At 50.4% G+C, this 24,652-nt stretch overlaps 2 protein-coding genes and 1 non-coding gene across 3 annotated transcripts in view; 1 reads left to right on the top strand and 2 right to left on the bottom strand.

The window, feature by feature from the left end:
- Positions 1 to 355: 355 nt before the first annotated feature.
- On the bottom strand, positions 356 to 428 carry Trnav-aac (transfer RNA valine (anticodon AAC)). Its single transcript has one exon. It is a non-coding gene; the product is annotated as a tRNA-Val (tRNA).
- A 1,437-nt stretch (positions 429 to 1,865) lies between these two features.
- The window catches only part of LOC128724836 (calcium uniporter protein, mitochondrial), a gene marked incomplete at its 5' end in the record, with an annotated part of 69,290 nt that continues 46,503 nt past the window's right edge, over positions 1,866 to 24,652 (top strand). Inside the window, one exon of the mRNA XM_053818558.1 lies at positions 1,866 to 2,121. Within this exon, the coding sequence (XP_053674533.1) occupies positions 1,866 to 2,121 (256 nt within the window). The remainder of the gene's footprint in view (positions 2,122 to 24,652) is intronic.
- Positions 2,568 to 7,156, bottom strand: LOC128727579 (protein javelin). Its single transcript, XM_053821508.1, has 3 exons — positions 6,046 to 7,156; positions 5,126 to 5,590; positions 2,568 to 4,586 (listed from the first exon to the last, which is right to left on the bottom strand). Exons 1-3 carry the CDS (start codon positions 7,154 to 7,156, stop codon positions 3,466 to 3,468), a joined length of 2,697 nt encoding a protein of 898 aa, XP_053677483.1. The 3' UTR covers positions 2,568 to 3,465.

Raw genomic sequence — 24,652 nt, 5'->3', positions numbered from 1 at the left:
CGCTCCTCAATGCGGATGGAAGATGGAATTTGTAGTTATTGTTGAGCTTTCGTCTCTTATATTTATCAATAACTAAATTGCAATATCGTAGTTTTCGTTATTATTATTACACATTTTGAATTATACAGCACATATGACTGTAGAATTGTTTGACGTAACATACTTACCACTTATGGTCTTTTCTTTTTTTCTATAAATTTTCCAATTTCAATACATTTTCTCGGATTTCTGCTATTTTGCTTTGAATAGTTCAAGTTCTGCGACATATGGGCGACGATGTATTGTTTATTTGTTTGTTGATTGATTGATTGAGCTCTCTTGATGTTTAATAAAATACTGATTGGCTTCTCTTTGTTGTTTCCGCCCGGGATCGAACCGGGGGCCTTCCGCGTGTTAGGCGGATGTGATAACCACTACACCACGGAAACCGATTGAGTATGGTGTCAATTATTTACGGCCAAATATTATGGTGCACCTTTTGCAATGTGGGTCAAATACTAATCCACCTGTGCGGCGGCTAAGCCATGTGACATGCGGGGTTCATCAACAAAGGAGGGTTGCTCGAAGCGAAGCTCGGAGCGAGGTACTCGAAGCATTTCCGAAATGGTTCAACGGCTGTATTTAGTCCCGTTCTCGTATGAACAAAAGCCTCTCATTAATCACCAGCAGAAATTGTGGCTTTAGCTGGGCGCACCAAAGCGTGTCGGTTGTAGATTGGGTAATTATGATAAATATTTGATATCCCTTCGATCGTCGCACAGCCCTCCCCTGTGCTGGAGAGTAATAGTTTGAGGAAATAAAGAAAATAGCTTGCACTCGGTGTTGTGCACTCCGCTTGGGGGGATACAATCGCGATAAGCCCATGGGATTTATGTGGAGAGCACATCTAACTCGTGGTACTGTGGCCAAAAGCCGTAAAGTGTTTGGTTTTTAATACTACTTAATTATGACAAAACGCCAGTTAATGAGTCTTACTAAGGAGGGGAGTGTTAATAAAATGAAATGATATTTTTGTGCATCACATACAATCGTACAATCAGATTAATTTGTACGAAAACACACTGTGCGGAATGGTAAAAGCACACATATTTTTTCAATGAATTTTCTTTAGAACTTCATAACAAAAACGAGCATGGGTCGTTGTTTGAATACGAACAAAAAAATTGTTCCCGAAAAAAAATCATGAGATGTAAAAAGCATATAATAATTTTTGCTCGTTATTTGTAATGCGGTGTAACGTTGCGATGGCCAAATATCCTTTGTTACTGCAACGAAGAACTGCTTCAGTTGCTGCCTTAACCGAGTGGAAAATCGAGGGCTTCATGGGAGGGACGGCGTCAAGCTTGCGTCAGTATATTTTGTTACCACGAGCAGAATTTCTGCAGATGAAGCGGAAGCGAGCTCCGTATTCCTTGGAGTGCTCTAACTTCACCGATCATTTGCCATGGGCTAGCTGCAGTAGAGCGCTTCTAACCTAACGAAGGCAAAAGGACGGAATGTCGGTTGTTTCTTCTCTCGGGGGCGGTCGATGAATGGTTTCTCCTGCAAACTTCACCGGAGGAGTTTTGTGCATGCCCGATTTAGTACGATGATAGGAAGACTGATAAGAAGAAAGATTAACAGCTCTCTTGGCATTTGGATGTGATGCACTCACGTGTGTTCCTATCGGATTACACGAATTGTGAAGGCATCGTATGTTGATAGTTTCGGAAAAAGTTAAATGATGTCATAAATACAGAATCAAACTAAGCTAACTTGTTTCCCTTAAATTACTAGAGTTGATGAGGTGGAGAAAGATGAAGAGGAGTACTTGAGTTTGTTGCATTTTTCTGCACTATCTAATAAATTCCCTTATCGTACTATCATTGCAGGGAAAAACACTGGTAGTAGACACATGCTGCCAGTTCTCCATCGCTCCAGCAGCCAGCGGGTGCAACAATCGAATCAACAGTAGCAGCCGAAAACCCTGCCTCTACGGAAGCCTATCGGTAGTCTATCGTGAATTCAGCACTTCCAGCAGCCGCCATGCCTGCGGCAGCACCATCGTGAGCAGTCGAAACAGCAGCAGCAGCAGCACTAGCAGCGCATCCAGCAACACCAACACCAGCGAAGCCCCTGAAGGTAGGCAGCACGGTTGTGCATTTAATTGCAGCACTTCAGGCGCTGAAATGAAAACGGCGTTGTTTGTGTACGACGTCAGAGAGCTCGGGTAAAGTGGACGGGGTATAGATGGAGATCGCTTTATTAAAATGCATCCCGGGCGAAGAGACGGGTATTTGCTAGGTGCACTGGCGGTTCCGAGGTAAATTAGTTGTCTACTCTGCAAAGCGCTCGTTCCGCAATGCCAAGTGGCACGCGCGTTTCACTTTTCAAGCGGCAAATCTGATTTGCTGCATCAATGGCGCCGTTTGTGATGCGACGGTTTCCTTTCACTGCATGTCAGGACCTTTCTGAATAGGTTGAAGGATGACAACAGCTAAGAGGTGGATAAGATATTGAATTAGCTCAACGCTAAGGATTGACAGTGACGAACACCGTTTTGGTTGAAAAATCGAGCAATTGGTTTAACCATAAATGTACTTTATTTCCAGATTACTTTCGTTTAATAGCATGTAACTAGGGGTTTCGCTACTGATCTACACTGTGTGTATGTATGTGGTTGTGTGGATGTTTGTGTGTATTTTTTGGAATATTCTTCTGGCCCACAGCCACACTCCCATCGCTCATCTGCCCTGGTGCAGTAATCGCCTTAATCGCCCCCATCTCCGCCACACAATAAACTGCTGTTCGTTGTTGTGAAGCCACCATCTTGGAGAAGGGCGTATGCTGAAGGTGCACCCAGCAGGGGCTCGGATGCAGGGGTATTTGGTTTTGATTTATAAATTGTAAATAAATTACAGCAGCTCACCACCGCGCTCTATAGATAGCCCCGTCGATGCAGGTTCACCGTTTTGCACTGTTTCGCTCGAATGGAAGGATCCGCGTCGCGGCGTGTGCCGGAAACGCGTGCACGTTCGGAAATTGTAAAATACAGTATATACATCGCGTGCGGAGATTAAAATAGCTAGAACGCAAATCCCCAGACAGACGTGGCGCTGTGGCGCACGTGACGGGATGGTTAAAATGAGTAAAAACTAAAATAGGACGCACGGGGCGCGGAATAAATAAAAAAAAGGGTAAAAGGTGCGCTTTTGGCCGCCAAAAGGAGTCGCAAAATCGTCGGTTTTCAGAACGGAGCTTAGATCCGTGGAACCCGTGTAGTAAAGCTAAGTTTTACAGGATATAAGCGTCGATAAGCGAAGAGTACTGACTAAATGGCCAAACGTGTGCATCTGGTGTGGCGCTCTTTTTCTTTCTATCTCGCTCTCTCTCTCTCTCTCTCTCTCTCTCTACTTCTCTCTATTAGTGCTTTCCTCCTGAGCTAGCTCAAAAGCTTCCCAGCCACTAAAGGACCCCCTTTCGCTTCTATTTGCTGTTCAGGCTGTCGTAGTGCTCCGAGGATGGAGGCGCGTTCGGGTCAAGTACCTCAAACTCCTCGAACTCCATGTCGTCGTACTTGCGCTTCTCGATGAGCTTCCGGTCGTTGGCGAAGTACTGCCGCTCATCGAACCGCCCAATGCTGCTCCAGTTGACCAGCTTCGGTGACGTCAACTCATCCGCCTTCCGCTGCTCAGCAATGGCGCTTGGTCGTAGGTTCTCGCTTTGATCCACCACCGCCTGTCCGTTCGTGGAGAGCTGCTGATGTTGATCTACTGCTTCACTGCCCGGTGTTGGACCATTATCTGCGGCTCCGTTGGTGAAGTTGAACGTAACCGTTTTCGTGACAGACGCCGCACTGGTTGGAGCGCTCTCTGGTGGTGTCTGATGCTGCTCCTGATGCACCCCTGCAGGTTCTATGACGACAGACACCTGCGATGGTGGCTTCTTAACACCGGCAGGAGCTGGTTGTCGAGCGGTGCTGTTAACACTCGTCAGCTGACGCATGGTGGCGGCAAACGCAAGATCCACGTTCCGATTCCGACACACCTTCGGTGGGCGATCCATCGAGGTGGCGTTGGTGGTGTTCGGTGTTACAACAGTTGCCGTTGCATCTTTACCTCCACGGAGCAGAGGCGGTATCACTAGCGGACCCGGTATCGGTGGTGGCTGAGGCGCAGATGTGCCACCGGGATGAAGCACGACGTTGATATGATTGTTCACTGTGACCGGCTCGACAGCCGCTACCTTTGCCATTTCACCTCCAGCGCCATCTAGCGTCGTTTGGTTGTTGATCGTGATCATCGGCATTGGCTCGATCGACGGTTCGTACTTCTCGATGCACCGCGATTCGATGATGCGTGGTTTGTTGGCTCGTGCCGTCAGCGTCGTGTTGCCACTCTCCAACCGGCTTACCATGTCGCGTACGCTTTCCTCCGGTTCCTCGATCGTAGCCTCGGCCGTGCAGCGGGTGGAGTGCTCCTCCGGAAGGACGTGGCGGCCACGCATGCGTCCGTTCGGTCGCAGCAGATCCGGTGGCGTTTTGCCCGTTCCGGCTAGCTCGAGCCGGCTGCTGCAACTGTTCGATTTGACCAGCTTGAATTTGACACCTGTAGGGGAGCAGGGAAGAAGCGAGGGAAGCGAGAGACGGGAGTAGATAGGGATAGGAATGTGGGTGGGGAAAACAGTGTGGGGGAGGAAACGGAAGGATACAGATCGTTAGTAAAGGTTCCGTGGTGGCGTTCAATACATAGAACGATGAAACGGGTGGTACACAAACACGCTTGCTGTTAATGATGGGGATGAGTTTTCTTTTTTTGGTTGAAGGTGAATCCAAACTGAGGATGTTCTACTGAAGGGCATTTGAAGGTCAACCGTATGCTCTCGGAGCTACATCTATACTAATGGCTATGAAATGGCACGGGTGTGCTGGATGATGACTAGCGTTACGTTTCTACTTGCAAAACGGTAAAATCCACTCCTATTCGTTAGGAACTTGTTAGACACACGTTAACAGACTTGAACAGAGACGTCCACCTATCGAGGGGGCGTCTCCGATGGTGATCGATGGAGCTACGATTTACAGGACGTGCGTGCGATGGTGGGGGGGGTGGGGGTGAGTTGTCGTAGAGTGTCGGTGGTAGTTTACCTAATCCTCCTTCCCGCTCGCCAGACGCCGGCCGGCGACTACCACCCGGGCAACCGGGCTCATGCCCTTCATCATCCTCCATCTCATACGCCTCTTCCACCATCTCGTGCTCATCTTCTTCCTCCGCCTCATCGCCAGCATGGCGAGTGCAACCGTGCGGTTGACACACACCGCACTGCCGATCCTGGCCGCGTATCTCCCGCATAATGGCGCGCGTCATCGTGCTGATGTGCTCGGTGCGCTTGTCCAACACCCGGCCGCCGTAGTAGGTGACGGTCGAGCCACACTCGCGGATCTTCTCCAGCACGTCCTGGCTGACGTAGTGCGACTCCAGCTCGTCACCGGTGGCCCCGGTGGACCCACTGGCCGGTGCCGGTTCGTTCTCGCCGCAATCGCACGGGGAGCTAAGATCACCGCTGGACGATACACCGCTCGACAGGCTGGCAGAGTCCCACTTGCGGATGCCTACGGACAATTTGGGGAGGGGGGTAGGGCAGTTGGTGGGGGGGTGAGATAAGGGAGAGAGAGAGAGAGAAAGGGAGAGAGAGAGAGAAAGAGAGGTAGAAAGACAGTAAGATTGACGGTTCAGCAAAATGGTGACGGGAAAATGGGAACACAGCATCAGGACGACGGGTAGGTTCGGGGATCGGTGTGAAGAAAGAGAAGATACGTGAGCGTTAGACGATCGTTGCAGTGACGGGGAGAGGGATGGGGGGGGGGCTTTTGGGGGAAGGGGAGGGAGGGAAGGTGAGATGCTCCCAGAATGAGGTGGAGATGTGCGAAAACTCGCATTTCGCATATTTTTGTCTTTTCTCCCCAACGGACGAAGCAAATCGACGAATAGAACGACGACTCGAACAAAACAACCCGAATATGGTTCCGTACATGGTACAACGTGTGTGGAGATATGGATAATGGGCGTGGATGTGACGTACCTGCCGTCCCGTTCGCCTTAGCGTCCTCGTATGCCTGCTTAGCGGCCGTCCCAAGACGCAGCGTGCCCTCGAACAGCTTGCGCACGTTCCGCACCGTATCCGGACTCGGCAACTCCTCATCCAGCAGCTCCTTGTTCACGCGGATCGGATGATAGAAGAAGTGCTTCTTAATGCCGACTCCGGCCGTTCCACCAGCCGGTCGGCGTCCGGCCGCCGGCGCCCCAAGCGCCCCGTTCGTGATCCGACAAACAGCCGCCGGTGCCTGGGGCGGCTTTTCCGAGATCTTCTCGATCTTCGTCCGGACCGGCTCGATGATTACAACGTTGTTGTGAGCTAGCAGCTCCTGGAAGCTGTAATCCTGTAGGTACTGCATTAAACCATCGAACTGAGCCGCTTTCCGATGGTTTACCAGCAAGTTTTTTTGAAACATCTCCGACTTCATCACCTTATACCGCACGTGATCGAAGTCGAGCTCCTTCGCGTTCTTCGGCTTCACCAGCGCGGCCTGCTTGTGCCCGTCGAGCTCGATGATCTCGACCGTCGGGCTGAAGCTCTGAAAGCGCAACTCATCGTCCTCGTCCTCGTCCTGATAGGTCGAGTACTTGTTGCGGCCACCCGCCGCCGATTGCTGGCGCGTGGTGGCACCGCCTGACGAAGCCGTTTTGGTGGAACCGGTCTGCCGGGAGCTGTCCGATGCTTCCGATGTCGCCGAGCCGATGCTGGACTTCCGCTCGGCGCTACCGTTTTTTGGCAGCGACTGTTGGTAGGGCACGGTAGCGCCCACCGGAGCAGCGCCCGCAGACGCGGCTACGCTGCTCGTAAGTAGCTCGTTTTTTGCATTCAACAGCGCTTCTTCAGCTCGGACCGCTGCAACGTCCCCGTCTGGGTCGAGCTGTTCCACCTCGTCCAACATCTTCGACCAGTAGCTCCGCACGGAGTCCACTTTGTGCAGGAACTCACGCTGCGTTTGCTGACCATTTTTGGACGTTTTGCGCAGCGTATCGGCACCGTTGGCAAGCGATGGTGCCATCGACGGTTGCTGCTGCTGCTGCTGTTGCTTAGAGTCCACGATCTGAATCACCTGCGGTCGAGGCATTTTCGGTTTGCTGCTGTCACACCGGCTGCTTTCCACGATCAGTGAGTCGAACGATTTCGTCTTCACCTCGTTCGTTTTGATGCAGTTGTTGAACGTCTTCGTCACGATGATCGGTGTGGAGGCGAAGATGTTCTCGGTGCTGTTGAAACGACGTACGCCTTTAAACAGTGGCCGATCGTTGACGCGGTTTTTAATCTCTCGGCGCGCTTGCTCCTTGAACGGGTTCGTGTCCTTAAACAGGCTTGAATGGTCGACTTTGGGGCTGCCTTGTTTCTCCTCTACTGGACGTTGATGCTGATCGTCCGACTGCTGCTGATGCCCGTCTGGTGGAGCCTTTGGTATGCCGATTGGTGATGAAGGTCTTTCGTCCTTGCCTGTGGGCTCTTTCTTGACGCTTTTGAGTGCTACCGCCGCACCTGGCTGCTCTGATACCGGTTGGTGGCCTTTTTCGAGTTCTTTTTCGCGTTGCACTGCCTTAGCAGCGACTTCGTCTACGATCACCTTTCGTCCACCTAGCTTGACGGTGGGCGCTAGTGCGAGCGGAACCTTCGGTTGCACCGGAACTGGTTTAAGTTTGGTACGAACTTCGCGCAGTGCTTCCGTTTCCGGCCGTTGGCGCTCCTTGCTTTCGTAGTGAATGCGGCTCGTCGTCTGCTTGCCTACAGTGCTGGCAAACGTGGAATAGGTGACGGACGACTGCTTTGCTTCAGCCGGCGTAACGACGATGGCCGGTGTTGGCACCTCTAAGTCGTCCTGTGGTGCAACGATCGTTATATCGCTCTCCTGATCGCTGTTTCCGGCCACGACCGAGTTCTCGTAGTCAAGCTCAACACCGAGTTCCTGCAGGTACACTACCTTACCCTGTTGGATCACCTCTTTGGTGGGTGTAGCGACTACCTCGATCGACGGTGCACCTTTATCGGACTCCTCCAGGGACGTGTCCTCGTCAGAAGGAGGCCGCGTTAGGTTGAGGTTGGCTTTGTGTAGACGCGGCAGTGAGTCAAAGTCACGCGTTCGGCTAGCTGCGTCTCCACCGTGATCGTTATCGGCAATGCGTCTGAGTTTCGCGTCTATACGCTCAGAATTCCGCAGGATCTTGCACACGTCCGCATCAGGCAGGGAGTTGTACTGGTAGTCAGAGTCAGCTCCTTGCAGGATTTTCTCTTTCCGACCACCTGCTACACCTGTTGGTCCAGGGAGTTCACCTCCAGAACCAAACTCCTGCCGTAGTTTCAGGTTCGAAATCAACGACAGCCGCTCGATCGTACCGCGACCAGTGTGCTTCGTGTAGCGTCGCAACGAATCGTTGGGATGGAGCTTCTTAGGTTCAACACCCACAATCTTGGGCTTTGGCTTCGTCACCTGCCCATATAGCGTATCGATCGTGCTCTCAGCACTTTCCAGATCATCAACCTCGTGGAACAGCCGCTCGTATTCCTCGAACTGATCGTCGATTAACGCGGTATCCTTTCCGGCGCGACGTCGCTGGCCGTGATTATCCTCCGGCAGATCAGGTGGTTGCTCTTCTTGCAGCTCCTTTTCGTCGCTTTCCGACGACAAATAGATCGAGTCGTACGAGATGACACTCGAGCTCTTGTGCGACACCTGGCTGTCTTTGATCTCGATGATCGTGATGCCACTTTCGTCCTCGTCACGTTGGCCGTACTTCTGGTGGGCACCGTTCGCGCTCGTACGCTTACGAACACTCGTATCCCGGGTTGAGCTAGTCTTGCTACCAAGCCCACGTGCCGTCGGTGGTTCCTCACTAAGCGAGAGATCGTCCAGAAGCTTTAGATCTGCGTCAACGCCAGTATCCGATTTACTGCCACCGGACACGCCCGAGTACTGGCTGTGAACCTCAACTTTCGATACGAATTTGTTCGAGTCACTACGGATCGAGTTACGCCGGCTGCCGTCAAAGCTGTTCTGCTGATGCAGCGAGTGCTTGAAGATGGACGAATCGATCGAGTCGAGGTCACTTTTGTCCGTGTGCCAAGGGAATGGTGCCTGTTGACCACCTCCTGGTGGTTGCCCAGCTGCTGATGAGAACCGACGTGCAAGGGTATAGCCGTTGATGTCACTTTCCGGTCCCTCTGGGACGTCTCCGTTGTCGTCGTAGATGTAGCTGAAACTGAGACAAAACCCACCGTGGCGTTAGTTGCGAGTTTGTTGGGAAGGTTATTTTTTTTGGTTGTGACATCGCCTTATGCTTACCGTTCCTTGAAAAAATTCCTATCGATCAGCTTCGCCCTCGGAATTAGCTGTGATCTTCTAGCGCCGCCACGTCCGGGCAGGTGTAGATCGTTGTACGACTCCTCACGTATCACGGCAAGGCTACGGGTGCGGCGCAGGCTGCAGGCTTCGCCAGTATCAGCGTTGTAGAACTGCTGCTGCTTCTGCTGCTGATGATGATCCGCCCCGTGATGGTGATGATGGTGATGATGGTGACTGTGGCCACTATGTTCGGACGTCTTATCGTACGCGATCACCTCCTGGCTGCGATGGTGTCGCTTTTTACCACCCGATTTGCCAGCCTTCGTCGTCGGGGACGCTGTTCCGGTTACCGCCGCCGCCGCCGCCGGTTCCGGTGCCGCGGTACGTCCGGCCGACGAGCTGAGACCGTTGTTGCCGCTACCACTGCCGCCAACGCCACCGTTCGCCCGTGCCGCCTTCGGATTGACGCCGTACAGATCTTCGTACTCCTCCCGGCGGCTGTCTATGCGCGAATATAGATCGTACAGTCCTGAGTCATAGTCGCGGTAGCGAAACTGACCAGCACCCAAGCCACCGCCAGTGATGCCCCCGCCGATGCCGCCGGCGATTCCGCGGTAGCTCGTCGGTAGATCTATATTCGACAGGGACTTCTGACGCCACCCGGATCCTCGGCCCGGCCCTCCGAACGAGTTGGACGAGTCACGGATGCGCACGCGGTCCACGTAGTTCGATGCTGAGTCGGAATTTCTGCAGAGAGGAAAGGGAAAAATATTGTTAGCAAAAAAGAAAACTCGAAAAAAGATGGTCCTCCCGCAAGAGATGCTATAAAATGATATAATTGTAAAGCAAATGTGCCCCTCAAGGGCGGTCGTTCATCCATATAACATCGTTGTAAATCACGTAAATGTATTCAAGAGTGCTATTTTATGGGCAAAATTATTCATTTTGTCTATTCCACGTTATACCCCATGTAATCTCGCGATCTTATTGCGCTCCGAATTTGAACCAAAGTGCCCAAACGCAAACAAAACACGCCACGATGAATCATCGGCGGCTCTGCTCGAGCTGTCGCCACTTGTCATAGTGAACTGAATTCCGACATGCAAATTGCGGTGCGCTTTCAATTCGTCCCAAGCGATCGAGCGCCGAAATACCTCCCATTGACCTTCCGGTGGAAATACCCGCCGGTGGCGTGTGAAGCGAGAAGGAAGCAGGTGGCTTTCAAAACTGGGGCCTTTTCAAAGCTCAGCTGGGTTGCTGGCGGCGATTAACCCCATGACATCCACATCCGACGGGCACACGAGCATCAAATTGTATGCTTCCGCCATGCGTAATGAAATGGAAACGTCACAACGTCACCACAACTAGCACCGGTAATCATCATAAAAGCACGAGACTACTGGCCGCGGAAATCACCGAACAGGAACGTCCTCCAGCGGGGCGTCCTAAGGTCTGCCTGTCCCTTTTCGCTTTCGTGCTTGAGCACAACAATCGCTTCACTTGCGCGATGTTCTCTTTCCTTTTGTTTAAATGTTACCCCCTTTTCCGTACCAAACAAACGGCCATTGCGCTTTATGTGTCTCGGTGAAGTATTTCATCAACCACGCCGCCGTGTCGTGATTTTCGGACGGAACATCCTTGGCAAACCGAAGCAACGATGTGCCGGTCGCACGCGATCTTTCGTGGTTTCTTGCAGGATTGCGATCGCGAAGGAAACTCAAGCAACGGTCGGCGTTGCTTTTCTTTCGATCCGTGGAGGGTTCATCGACCGCTGAGCTTCATGGGCCGTTTCGAGACTCCTCGCAATTTCCTTTTAATAACTCGAGGAACTTCGCCGGAGAATCCACCACCAGTGACTTTCCATGCGTGCTCGCATCGAGCTTAAGGGTTATTTTAATTGGCCGGGAGCGCATCACACGTATGGATTTTTAGCGCCGTGACTAAACACCACTGTGCGTGGAGTGAAAGTGCCCCGATCCGCTGAGGGGTATGAATTTAAACGGCGTTTAATGAGGATCGGTGCGAGGCGCATGGAATGCCAACTAGCCTTGCGATGTATTTGTTTACCAAGCGGTATGAATTACGAGCAGATAGATCGCGTCAATTGTGCTCTTTTCCTTTCGTCGTTTTATGTTTCTTTGATCAAAAATATCGTTTAATGTCGGCATGAACGAGAGAAAGTGTCGCCAGCAGTTATGACTTCTTTAACCCTTTTTAACCGTGGCTTTTGGGGCACAAATACGTACACTGCCCCAGATTTCAACCGTGCTAATGTCGGTTCTTAAACACCCTCGGTAACAGCGCAGAACAGTCATAATCGTGCCAGCCGTGATTCGTCGCATTTCCCGGGGCATGTGATTTTCGTTCGCTGCAACCTCAAATATTGACTCAGCGCTCCATTTGGGATCACGCAAAGCTGAAGATGTTAACGACCTGCTGACGCGCGCTTTGGACGTTGGGTGGAAAATTATCATCTCTATCTCTCGCTATCTTTCCTCCGATGTAAAAAAACTGGGGGTGCCTGTTAGCAGTTGCTTGTCAAAAAATGAAGAACAAGACCAAACTGCATAATGAAACAGTCGACAAAAATTCCAACCAACTTCTATCTGGCCATGCAAAAATAATAAATCCGTTTTTCCTGCGCTCGGTTGTAGCGGCACGAAGCCGTCGGTGACGGTGGGGTGTGTTTTTTTTTGGGAGTTGCATGCTAATGGGGTTGTTTATTTTGACTCCACACTCCGACACAGCCATCCTCCCGAACGGTCGTGTCGGAGAGTTTGGCTTGTTTTATTTGCAACTCGCCGTTTAACAAGTGGCGGCTTCCGTGCGCTCGACTCATCGTGATATTTCTTTTGACATGATGTGGGAGGAACTTCAGGTTCAGGTTGCCTTTCCGCTAGGTGGTGCACTTTCGCCCAGGCGCCCGAAGGGTGTGTTTTACATCCATCCGTAGGTGTGTGACAGTCATTTAGACCAGCTGACCCACATCTCACCGGTGCGAACCGAACCCACGTGACTTCTGACTCAAGCAAACTAAAAGCCTACCACCCTCGAGGGTGTGGGGATGCCCTTGCTGGACGGCCAGGGGTGATAACCGATCGGTCACGAGCCCGCACCAAAGGAAACCCCGTTGACCGTCGGCTCAAATTGCCAGCTCTCTCGGGCGGGTTCCACGAACGCGCCTTAATTACACTAATCATCAAAGGGGTTATGCAAATGACAAGATCAAACCTTGAAACCCCCACGGTAGGGGAGGTCTCGGGCTCGGAAAAGTGTGCGATGAAAAAAAAAGATGGTGAATACCTAATAGATGGGGAAAGTTGTGCGAATAATCCGAGGCGCTTATCGAGAGTTTTGTCGTTAGCTTCTTCGTTTACTGGCAGAGAAAATCAACCATTCGTCGCGCCCATTTCGGTGCCCGAGAAATGTGTGCTGTCACAGATTCTCGGGGTGCAAGATTTTATTTTATGCTCTCCCCATCACCATACCAGCAGGCCTGGCCTGCTGCAGGACGATCGTCCAAAAGGCGCAAGAGAGCGGGCGAAAAAAAAGTTACAAACAACCCTTGGTTATCTATTTTTCACGAAGCGCGCTTCCTTCCCAGGAGACCGGAAACACGGCGGCGGTGACCGTAAACGGGAGGACGAACTTCGTTCTCCACTTCCGGCTCGGTCGGTGTGAATGTAATAAAACACGCCGGAAGCTGCGGAGGCAATGGCCGATAATTTATATTTCGGCCAGCACAACATTTTACCACTCTAGCAGCAGCAGGACGAATACTCCGCGCCAGCTCGTTAAAGCTGATTACGGTCTCGATCTCTGAGCGCTCTCTCTTTCTCTCTCTCTCTCTCTCTCTCTCTCGATGGGCTATACTCCAGTTGGACGACATTTCGGTGTGAGTGTGTATTTTTTGGCGAACCATTCGCTGTGAATCGGACGGCACTTGATCCGACCACGATTCGTCCCAAGGAAGAAACCCGAAGTTTGCCCAAAGCGAGCTTCTAAAAATGATATCCGGTGGGGCCATCTAGGACGTAACCTACACCCCCGACGGCCACCTTCCAGTAGGCCACCCGAGCAGCACAATGTGCCCGTTGTGCCATCCTTGGCAGCTTGTAAAATATTCTCCGGATCCCTTTGGGGCAAATGGGCAGCCATGCGACAACGGCGGTGACTGCCTCAAGGGATCCCCGGTAGCGAAACTTTTGCCCCGATTCCCACAACGAACCCCTCCAAACACACCGAAAAGTGTCCTCAATTCGCGTTTCGCAGAGTGAGGCGTGTTTTCATTTTTCTGTTTTTGAACTTTCCTTCGTTTGCCGTCATCCTGACGAGAAACCGGCTGACGGATGGTGTCCTGTCCGATGGACGGCCGGTTCCTTTTTTTTTTTTTTTTGGGTAAAACTCCATGCTCGCGGTTCGCGCTTATAATCCGATATTTATGACGAACGGAAGGAAAAGTAATTTATGGCACTTGGATACTTGGAGCCTTTCGCCCTCGTTCGTCCGCCCCGAAGCCGCTTTTATTTCGTCAACGCTGTTGTGCTGTCGTTATTTTGCGGTTCTATATTTGGGCGGTACCAAATGTTCACAATTTATTTACCACACCACTTTTGCAAACCAGTTGGACGGTTTTTTTTGGGATCTCAAGTACGACATGGTTTCACCTACGCGTCGCAAATTGCAACACGGCGAACCCCCTTGACCCGTGGTGGGGTTGCGTGAAAATTTCGATTGGAATGAAATTCAATTTGAACAAGAAAACGCGCACGTTCTTGCCCCACGACGAGGGGGGTTTCGTTTTCACTCGGACCGCCGCTCGGTTTCGGTTGAGCTTTATTTAATTTATAATAACCAAACGTAAGCCGCCCAACCCGTGCTCAAATAAAGTCCATTTGCGTACGATCGCACCTGGGGGGCCAGTGAGCTTAATGCAATACGCGACCCGAATGTCGAAGCCAATCCAATCAATTTCACGACACCGATCGATGACGGGGTTCGGTTTTCGCGTCGATTCTTACTCAATCCTTTGGAAGCCTAGCCATTTTTTCGGTCCGCTTTGCCGTTCTGTTCGAGTTTTTTTTTTCGTTTGATTTCATTTTGCCCCTCAACCCATGCTGGTTGGGAAGCTCAACTGGTGGGGAGAGCTTTCGGTGTCGTGCCCAGTGAAGCGCACAAACGTCCGAGGGCACAAAGTCGATGATGGTACACCGCGATGAAACGGAACGAAAATCCGGGAGCCACAGAGGAAAAGCCAAAAAAAAGGTCCATTCCCGAAATACCGAATCGAAATCGGAACTCGTTCACCATGGCATGCAGTTCACCAGGGCCAAGGGATCTGGATTTGTTCGAGTGTAAAATGGCTCGGTAAGCCGTTCATTGCGATGCGGCCGGTTACGTTGGAAGCGCCCTTAACCAGGGTACGTCCATCCTCTGTTTTAATGTGACGAAAGAGGGAATTGTGCCGTTTGATTTTTTTGCCCCACGATCGTGCATCGTAGCCCAAAAGCGTAGCCAATTTTCTTTAAAACCGCGTAAAAGGCAGTCCATGAAAATTCCCTCGCCAATCGGGCGCCAACGCAAACGCCCAATCGACCACCGGGAAAATGTACAATTTACTCCGCAATAACCGTTCGCTTTGGAGCTTTTTGCTTTACTTCTCCAAATTTGCTATGTAAATCACTCACAACGGTCTTTCTACGCGTACAATAGATGAAAATAAAACAAGAATCTCCACTCAGAAGATGACATTATGGTGAAGGGGCATGATAAGTGCTTACGCTGGCGATGGATTGGTAATAAATTAGCGTTTCTATTTATATTTATATTCCAACCTACGTCAACGCCGGACTGGCTGATCGATGGTCACGTTTTTGTGCGGATAATTCATTTGAAATCGCATCGTTTGGTGGTTTTCTCTCCCGTGCCATTCAAACACTGCCTTTCAATAAGTCAACCGGATGGTCCTTGCGGATGCAAAACCGCACCCCCGTTCCGGTGGGAGATCGAGGGCAAAAAGGGAGCTAATAATCCATTGTGCTTCACCGGCACGTGAGATGCAAAATAACGCTCCAGCTCGCGGTTCATTATCTTTCCATCAGCCGCCTCGTGTGTGTTTGCCATCCCCCACGGTGGGTGGGGCTTTTTAATTCTGTTTTTCCTCCGCTCACAAATTGCACAAATGCACAAGAAATGACCCAATTTCATCGTGATCGGATAAGGAATTCGTTATTACCGCACCGAGAAGGGCATTAGCTCACCTATCAGTGGCTTTAAATTATCGTCCCATATATGTTACAGGCCAACTAATTCAGCTTTTCATTCGTCTGCCAATGGAAGACCCCTTTTTTTTTCCCATGTGCAGAAGAAAAACGAACTCGCGTGTAGCTTTTAATTTCATCCGTCTGGGTAGTTTTTAGTTTTTTCTTATCTTTTCCTCCCCGTCTAAATAACGATCACCTTGCCGGGTGACCCGGTGGCAGAGCACGTAACATTCAAAGTGCCCTTTCAGATACTCCGCACGACCAGCTCTTCAACGGGGAGGAAAAATCGCGAACGCATTTAACGGCGGTCGTTTTGCGAAAGGATTTACACCGAACCATGCACACCTGTTGTTAGCCTCCGGTGAGACGTGCCGCCGTGACGGTTGAAAAATCCGTGCCAGTGGCTCGGGGTGGCATTGTGCAACAAATGGTGACAATTCTTTTCGCCGGCCACATAAGCCCGCTGGAAAGTGTATCCGCGCGTTCGTCAAACGTTCGTCATGTTCTGGTTTGGGTTCGCCCGACGTGATCATAAACCGTTTACGATGCGAACAGTTTCGTTCGCGTGGATGGCGAGTTGAAGGTGCAGTAAATAACGAATGAAGCAGGCGCAAGGGGCAGGCAAAGGTTTGCGGCTTGGTAATGAAAAATGACTCGCACGTAAGAAAATAAACCCGCTCGAAAAACGTGATTGCCGCCGTGTGTGCGCGCTCCATGCGGAAATGCTTAGCGTTTGGCATGCAACCTGACCTGAAGCCTGGTGGGAAGGGAAGTTCTCTCGTGCCCCATCGAGCGGCCATTTTGAGGGAAGGTAATTCGTCGTTGCTGAGCAATGGGGTGTGGGGCTTTTCGTCGAACGTCCCGGATTTGATAGCCATTATTTCTGCGCGCCCGTAGAATTGATGTGGCCTACCGGTGGTGATTAGAACGGCTCCATTGGGCTATTTCCCGACAGCCGGTGGTGGGATTTTTTTATTCGCCTGCTTGTGATGCGGTTGGTTGGTTGGTTGGGTTCGTTTTTCCGCTGCGTTGGCGTGGTTCTGAATCGATTCTCCCTATGCTCGAATCCTACCCGTTCTCGAATCCCGTACGGTCGTGGGTTTCCGGGGCGAAAATAATTAAAACCCGGCAAATGGCGTTTCCCGCGGCGTTTGTGGAATGTTTGGATTTTATTTTCTCGCGCTTTTCCGCTGTTCTATTTCGACAGGCACGCATTCCAGTCGCCGACCACCACCCGAGTGCGTCTAATCAAATTAAAACCGAAACCTACCACCAACGCTGCAATGCGCCCCCGCTCGAATGATGCCACACATTGCTCTGGAAAAAAGCCCTGCCCCTAAAGCGCAAACCGATGGGCTGCTATTTTTCAATTGATGAATGCCCAAAGAATGCCAAATGCGCACGACCGCCCGCACGATGGCGGTGCCCAATTAGTTTTGTTTGTTTCGACCAAACGCAATTTTCCACCGCACAGTCGTTGGCATTGAATTTCGTGATCAAGCCTCCGCGAACCTTGGGGAGCTGTGAAGCGAAAAACTTCGAACCAGTGGTCGACCGGCACAAGGGTGGGCGAGAAAAATTCACCGTGCGCCGCGTACAAATATTTAAATGACCAAACCGACCTCTCTCCTCTCGTGGGAGTTCGTAGGGAGAATGGAAAACAAACCACACAACACGGCAGAACACGTGGGGTTCGTTGCATTTACACACGCCATCACGACGGTGCAGGTGCAGCAGCACGTATTTGTTTGGCTAGAGAGGCTGCGAGTGGCAAAAAAAATGTTTGTTAATTACCACCTCCACCGGTGGGGCCATCGTTGGGGAAAAAGGTTCGAAAGATTTTTCCGACTTCATCCCGATTCCGCTGACAAAAATCGAACCTCCATTCTTCACGGTGCACTTGAAAGTAGGGCAGCGATCGGGAGCTTTTTTTTTGCACTCTCTCTCTCTCTCTCTTTTTTCGCAAACTTTTCCCCTTTCTATTGTCCTTTTTTGTCCCCGTAGTAGCTGGCTAGTAGCGTCACCCCCCACAGGCCATTCGCCGATGAGGTGCGAATGCTCGCTTTCCAGTCCATTTGGCTACTTTGGCTGGCATTTTCCAAGCCGCAAGCCAAACGGCAGCGACAGCAGCAGCAGCATCATCTGCGTCACACCACACCGCCGGCAGAGGGCGGTTGTGTCGCTCGGTCGCCCTTGGTGGTGCCGTGACCATTTTCCGTGACCGTGGTTGCTATTAGCTTTCGCCGTCCACGTGGGGTGATGATGAGGTTTTACACGCGCGCTTGTTATTTTTTTTTTGTATTCCCTCTTGTTTCGCTTCGAGCGCCCACCTCGCACTGGCTGGTGGCTGGTCAATGGAAAATGGAAAATGGAATTGCAAACCACCGCATTGGCGAGGGTGAACGTGAGAGCGACAAAAAATCCCTTCCAAACCGGCTCTCGTGGTTTGTGAACGTTGTGAGGCTTAAAATCGCTCGTCGGTAGCAAGAGGTTTTTTTTTTGGCTAACTAATCAATTAGGCTATGGGTCTATTCTTCCGGTACGATTGTATGCAAACGCCCAATGCAAAAAAGCTACACTGGTGAGTGATTAAAATTCAGTAATTATTTTCACTACCAGTCCGAGTGTCAGATGGATTTTTTATGAGCCCACTAATTTTCCCCTTTAATCAAAAAATGTGCAGATTGCATTGCTCTATTGAACTTCGTTTCATATTATAGCATGAAAGGAATCACTTTTCAAAGGCCTTTTTCCCCCGATCGTTTGGCTCCTGTTGGCACGCACATTGTTAAGTTGGAAAATTAAAAGTCACCGACCCTCTATCGAAATGGGGGAAAACTCCCACCCTTAAATTAAACTCTCTTCGATCCTTGCTAACACACATGCACGCACACGCACACGCATTCACACAAGTCAAACACGATAAATCCGATCAAGAGCGATTGTACCAAGCAGCGAAAGCCGGTCATCGAATGCAACGGCGCTGCATCGAACTGGCGCACGGTGCAAGGGCGAACAAATTGGACGTCCACATTTCCACGCGCTTCTCTCACCCTGGTGCACTTTCTCTTCCCCACCCGCAAGGAGGACGCTCCTTTCACTCGTGGCGTAGGAAGGAAAACCCTTTTGTCCCTTTTGCCCTACCAGCACAACCGAGCAACGCGTTATTCGCTTTTTGTTGTCGACTTCACTCATTCGTTTCGCCGCACAATAGCGCCGCCTGTGCTTTTCACGCACGGATGCACCGCCGCAATGCACTTCCTCCCGGTGCATCGGTGTTGCTTCTTCTTCTTCTTCGCCGTTTTGCGTCTTGTTCGTCGGCACTTTTCTTTCTCCTTTCGCACGTGGAGCAGTACACCGCCGAACGACACGACACCAGCCACGCAGTGATCAAATGCAAACACCGAAAACCGCAGGACACGCGCGCATGGACGGCCTCCTTTCCTTTTCGATTTTTTTCCCTCTATCTCTCTCTCTCGCTCGTATTTTTCCTTTCCCTTAGTTGCACCTTTCGCACACGCACGGTTTCACGCGCTTCCCGCGATGCGGTGAAAATTAGCAAAACCTTCCAATTAAGCCTTCCAAGTAAGGCTCCTCTCGCGCGCACATCACTAACCCCAACGAGGGACGATGGCTCTCTTTTTTTTTTTTTATCTTACTCACTTTCACATACACGCCGGAGTGCGCCTGGTTTCCTTTCCGGTGTTCGGATTTTCCTGCGCTAAATACGACGCCCAAGCGCGTGTCGGCGGGCTTACTTTTTGTTCACGCACGCGCACGCTTTTCCTTTCGAATCCTTCGCACTCCGGTTTGCTGCACCGGCTAATTGGCGACCTCCTCGCCAATCAATGCGCGGCAGATGCGCTCCGGTGTCGGTGATGCAAATTGCACCTCCCCCACAACGACCCGCGCAAAACTCGACGTCCCCTAACCACCTCCTAGCCGTTGCTTGGGGCGCTTTTTCGCCGATACACACTGCTCGTCGTCTGGCACGGCGTGTGCCAATCGCGGGTTTGTACGAGCTCGCTTTTCCACCACAACGAAGTGTGCCCGCGCAATGCTGATCCGGTACTGATGGAGCGCACGCGTTCCAGTGAGCCTCGCTTAAACCGAGCCTAACATAAGTGGGGTTCTCTACGGCCAGTGGAAAGGGTGGTTTGCATTTTTCGTTCGTGTGTGCGTTCGTCTCTCTCTCTCTCTCTCTCTCTTTCTCTATCGTGCTGTGTCTCTTTTGAGCTTGGTGTCCGATCGCGACGGGGAGGTTGTCCAGATGTTTTTTTTTTGGGTGGACGCGTTAGGGTTGAATCCTCCCACCCCTTTCGTCGTCCCTTTCCCTTACCGGGGGTGTGTTGGCTATTGTTTTGTGAAAAAGTTCCTACCGTGCGTTGTGCGGGTGCAAATTGATGAGCAAAGTGAGTAAGTGGTAGGCTCATACAACAGTGCGCAACGCTCGAACGGAACTGTAGCGTTTTGCCATGAATACACTTTATAGAAGGATATTTTATAATTAATCCCGGTGATTATTATCTCTTTAAAACGTAAAACATTAAGAGATTTTTTTTTAATTCTGGCCAGTTTTGTCTTTTCCATAAGGTTTGTTTTTAAATTTAAAGCTAGCAAATGTTTTTACAACAGCCTGACAATATTCTTCGCTAAAAAATGAAATGCACTGTTGGGGTTAAGTCACGAGCTAGTAAAATGTTAAAATAATAGCACTGTATCTATTTTCTCTTTCTTTTTCTCTCTCTCTCTCTCTCTCTTTCCCATTTCAACACAAACACACACATTCTTTCTTTCCCTTCCTCGTCGTGCTCAACTGCACAACCCCCTTTTGTACCGTCAGGTGGTGACGGTCAGGTGTTGTTTCCGTTACGATAGCAGCATGAGGGGCTGATGATCGTGTCCAGTGTGCGTGCATGTTGCTTAGTGCGTTCAATCCGTCCGTTTGCCCTCGTGATCGCACCGTAGAACGAGCCCTCGTAGGCCCAACTGACTGCTTGGATCAACCTATTCACTTCGGTTCCGCTTGCTGACTCATCAACGGTTGCAGGGGTTGAGAGTATTTTTTCCGGCGTTATGACGCATTTTGGGCTTATGATGTTTATTAGAATTTGTATCATTTTATACATCTCTATATTGCTTCGATATTGCCCCCAGGTACATCCGTTTTATCTGCTAAGGTAGCCTAATTGACTAACGCAGAAATTATAACGTCCTTCTCTTTTATTTGCCCGACTCATCCCGCTGATGCACGGACGTTTGCAATGAGCTGTTCTTTTCATTCATCCCTCCCTTGATGATGTTTCATATCCACTGGATACATCTCATTCCCTGTTTGAGCAACACAAACACGCCCGCACACAACACTTGTCTGCATGCAAATCGGACTAGCGCTCAGAAATAGCTCGTTATCTAGTTTGTTGATGTTTGTAGTCCTGCTTTACATGCTCGAAAGGGTGAATCCTCTGGCCCGGTGTCTCAACCGGCGGTAAACCTTCAAAACCATCACATAACGTGCTTGTTCGGTGGAGGAACGTTCGAAAAGTTGTGGAAACGTCTAGCGCTAGTCATGTGGCAGAGACGGATTGTGAAACGTATATATCTTCTAGCACGGAGTGAACACATGACGCCATTTTCCTCCACCTTCCTGCGCTAGGTTTCCTCCATTGGCCGGCGTTCTGGGATGCATTCCGTGTGCCGTATGTGGCAGAGATACACCACGTGAGCTCCATGGGGCTCGTTCGCTTTTCTTTCGTGCCTTCGGAAAGTGCGGCTTCCTCGGCGCTACGCTGAACGAAGCGAGCGAGAAAAAGCTCATTTTCCGATGCATGAGCATTGCAACGGTGCCCGGTCGCGCCTCTGTGTTTGACTAAATCGACCATTTTTCCGGACGATCGGGTGGTGGAGCTCGCAGGAAACATGACCATTACTTCGTTCCGACAAGCCAAAAAGAATTGGCGTTCCATCGTTAGCGCATCGGTGGAGAAATGGCCGGGGCGGTTTGGACGGGATGGCGAGATAAATTTACAGCCTTCTCTAGCGGCAGTAGCGCCCGTGGAAGGAATAAAATCTACAAAACGTCGAGTGATAGAAGGAAAATACTTCACACGTATATCGACCGAGCGTTTAACAAGCGCGTACACTTGGAAGGAAAACAGAACGTATTACGTATGCCCATCGTAATTTTTCACTCGGCCAACGAGGAGAAAAGCATCCTCCTTGGTCATCCCATTCAATGGACGGACGCTTAAAATGTCGTTAAAATCAATTCCTTGTACTTCCGGTCGACCCAAAATACGCGCCGCATGTGCACTGCTGGATGGCAATTTATCACTAGTCTTTCGGTTGAAGACGTACGCGTTGACCAGACAGCAATTTGTACAATTTTCTTTGGGCCGATATATTGAGGATGATTTTTTTGTTGCGCCTTGTGCTATTCACCCATGGTACTGGAATGGGATATCGAATGCACTTAAAATACAAAAAAACTGCATCCTTTTCGGCCTGTCAAACGCGGCACGTTTCAATCAAGAACTAGTCCGAACGCACGAGCCGAAAAATTGAGCAAAGAAATCGCTCCGGATGGGGGTGCGCTTGGTTTCCGTTTGCTTATCATTCCGCTGCCCTCGCGTTGGAAATATTGGTGTTATATTTTACACCAACCCCCGGTGGGTGAGCTTCTTGCGCAAGAGCATATTGTTTGTTGCCGCACCACATCCGTACTGCGGCACACGAGCATCTAGGTTCTTCTATCAAAATGCAAATATTTACCAGCGCGAACGATTGCGCTGTAATCTCCGGTTTCTGCGTGTTGCGCGAGTGCTGTTTTCAGCAGCTTTTTCGAGTAGGAATGGGTGAACTAAAAACGTTCCTTACCGGGTCTGCGTTCCTGTGTCCCCGGAACGAATAAAAACTTCCTCGGCTAGGGTGTAGTTTTTCCAACAGTTCATTTCGGGTTCTGCTGTCAGTTGTGCCAAATGCATGTGTCATCGTTAAAACGCTACTCGATGGTCGGTCGAGGCCACTGGATGGGGGAAAAGCGCAACGGACCTGCATCGACGGCGGTAGCTGCATCGTAAAATCCTCATAAAACACCCCGAAAGTGTCGTATCGTATGGTTCGACCGTCACCACGGTGAAGTCACGATGCAGAACGACATAATTGCAGCCTTCCGTATGATGAATTGGGTAAACCATGAAAACCACACGACACGGCAGTGGTATGGGTGTTCTTTTATGAAAATTTCATTTCGGCTGTAATAAAGCAAATTTTTTGAACATTCGCGTTCCGTTTGTCTTTATACTGTAGTGTTTAAGCCCTTTCACCAGCACTAGAGTAAGTCAGAATAATGCAATTCCGCGATGACAACGAGAGCGGCTTGCATTATTCAGCTACTCGCCTTTGTTCGCTGATTGTGGTCCGGTGGGGCTCTTTCCAAAATTATAGTCATATTTAATAACGTTTCAACGACCGCCATGTTTCCATGAATCCTTCTCGATCCCAGCATGTCAGGTGCCATGGTGAGCGTGTCCCCGCAAAGCTTATGTTAATCAATTCTTAATCGGACACCGGACTCCCGAATCTTCCGGGTGATGAATTATTACGGCATTTTCCCATTTCCCTGCCCGATGGGACTATGCAAACGCACACCATCCGCATGGTTCGTCCCCGGTTGGTTGTGAAATTGGCCCCGGTTTTGCGTTGGTGTGCGCCCATTTTCACCCCCCATTTGCCGGTGACACATACAGGTGCGCGTTGGGAGCGATGCACCGAAAACAACGATGCACTCGCGCGTGCTACGTAGAATTGCACCGAGCTGCATCTCCGAGAGAATCTGTGCCAAGTGCCGGTGACTCGTGGTGATGGTGGTGGTGCAAAAGTTGAATACAAGTTTAATTTAATTCAATTGCATGTTTACCGATGCCCCGACTCGCCTGTCAACCGGAACGCGTTCGCTCCATTCCCCTCCTGGCGTCAAGTGGAAGGGCCATCGAAAGCCCGGGCCCGGGAAAAGCTCTCGACTCGCGGCCTTTTATGCGAAACGGTCCACTTCACCGCTCCATTATCGTTATTATTATTTTGTTCTATTGCCAGGGCACCTAGTTCAATGTCTCGCTCGTGCCACCGGCAACGAATGACGGGATATGGCGCATTGGGCAATAGATCGACCAATAGGGTGGCATTATTTTCGAATGGCGCGAATGCAGCAAACGCCCGATTCCCCGGAGCTTTGGTGTGGAGAAATGCTTGCATTCATTTTTTTATGTGGTAGAGTGAACGATTGGGGTGTAGGGAAACAAAAAATTGGGTGAAGCACATTCGAAACGGGTCCATCGCGATCTACGAACCGGAAATGCAGTGCGGAGGGAAAATGAAAAGAAGAAGCAACACAAAATCACGCTCATACATTGCATGATACCGACCGCCGCATCGCTGTTGGTTGCGCCAGCCCCTTTCGCCCTGGCCATGTGGTTTGTGATCGTGACGGTAGGAAAATGTCTCCATTTTCATTTGGCTCGTGGTGTCATTTTCGCATTATTCACACTGGCGTGCCGACGCTTTTGCATGGAAGGTGGTTCGTAAAATGTGCATGAGAAGGGTGTACAAAATTATTTTTTATTTCGCGTACAACCATTCGAAACCGAAATGGCAAATGGCGATAGAATCGCAATCACACGTGGCTGTGATTTTCGTACCACTAATTTTTGCACACTTATGAAACGGTGTGTTTCCGATGCTCACCCGAAACATGTTTCGAGCTGGCAGTTCACCAATGGAATAAGTTCAAAAATCGATCTAACGAAGGTTTGTTTTTGCGCAATGATTCCTAATTCCATAAACCGAACAAAAAAACGAACATTGAAAACCATCCGTTAATAGCACTGCGCAATATTTGAAGATCCCATCTTTGACAGTGTGAGGCTTCATTTTGTTCGGAAAAAAAAATCTCCCTCACTCCACGTACAACCGCCGTGACGTGATGGAGGTTGATTACATCTAGAAATCGGAACCTTGGTTC

This window comes from Anopheles nili, chromosome 3 (genome assembly GCF_943737925.1).
Source record: "Anopheles nili chromosome 3, idAnoNiliSN_F5_01, whole genome shotgun sequence".
In the NCBI taxonomy this organism is placed as follows: Eukaryota; Metazoa; Arthropoda; class Insecta; order Diptera; family Culicidae; genus Anopheles; species Anopheles nili.
The sequence above is the reverse complement of the archived record's forward strand: the minus strand, read 5'-3'. Positions and strand labels throughout refer to the sequence as shown.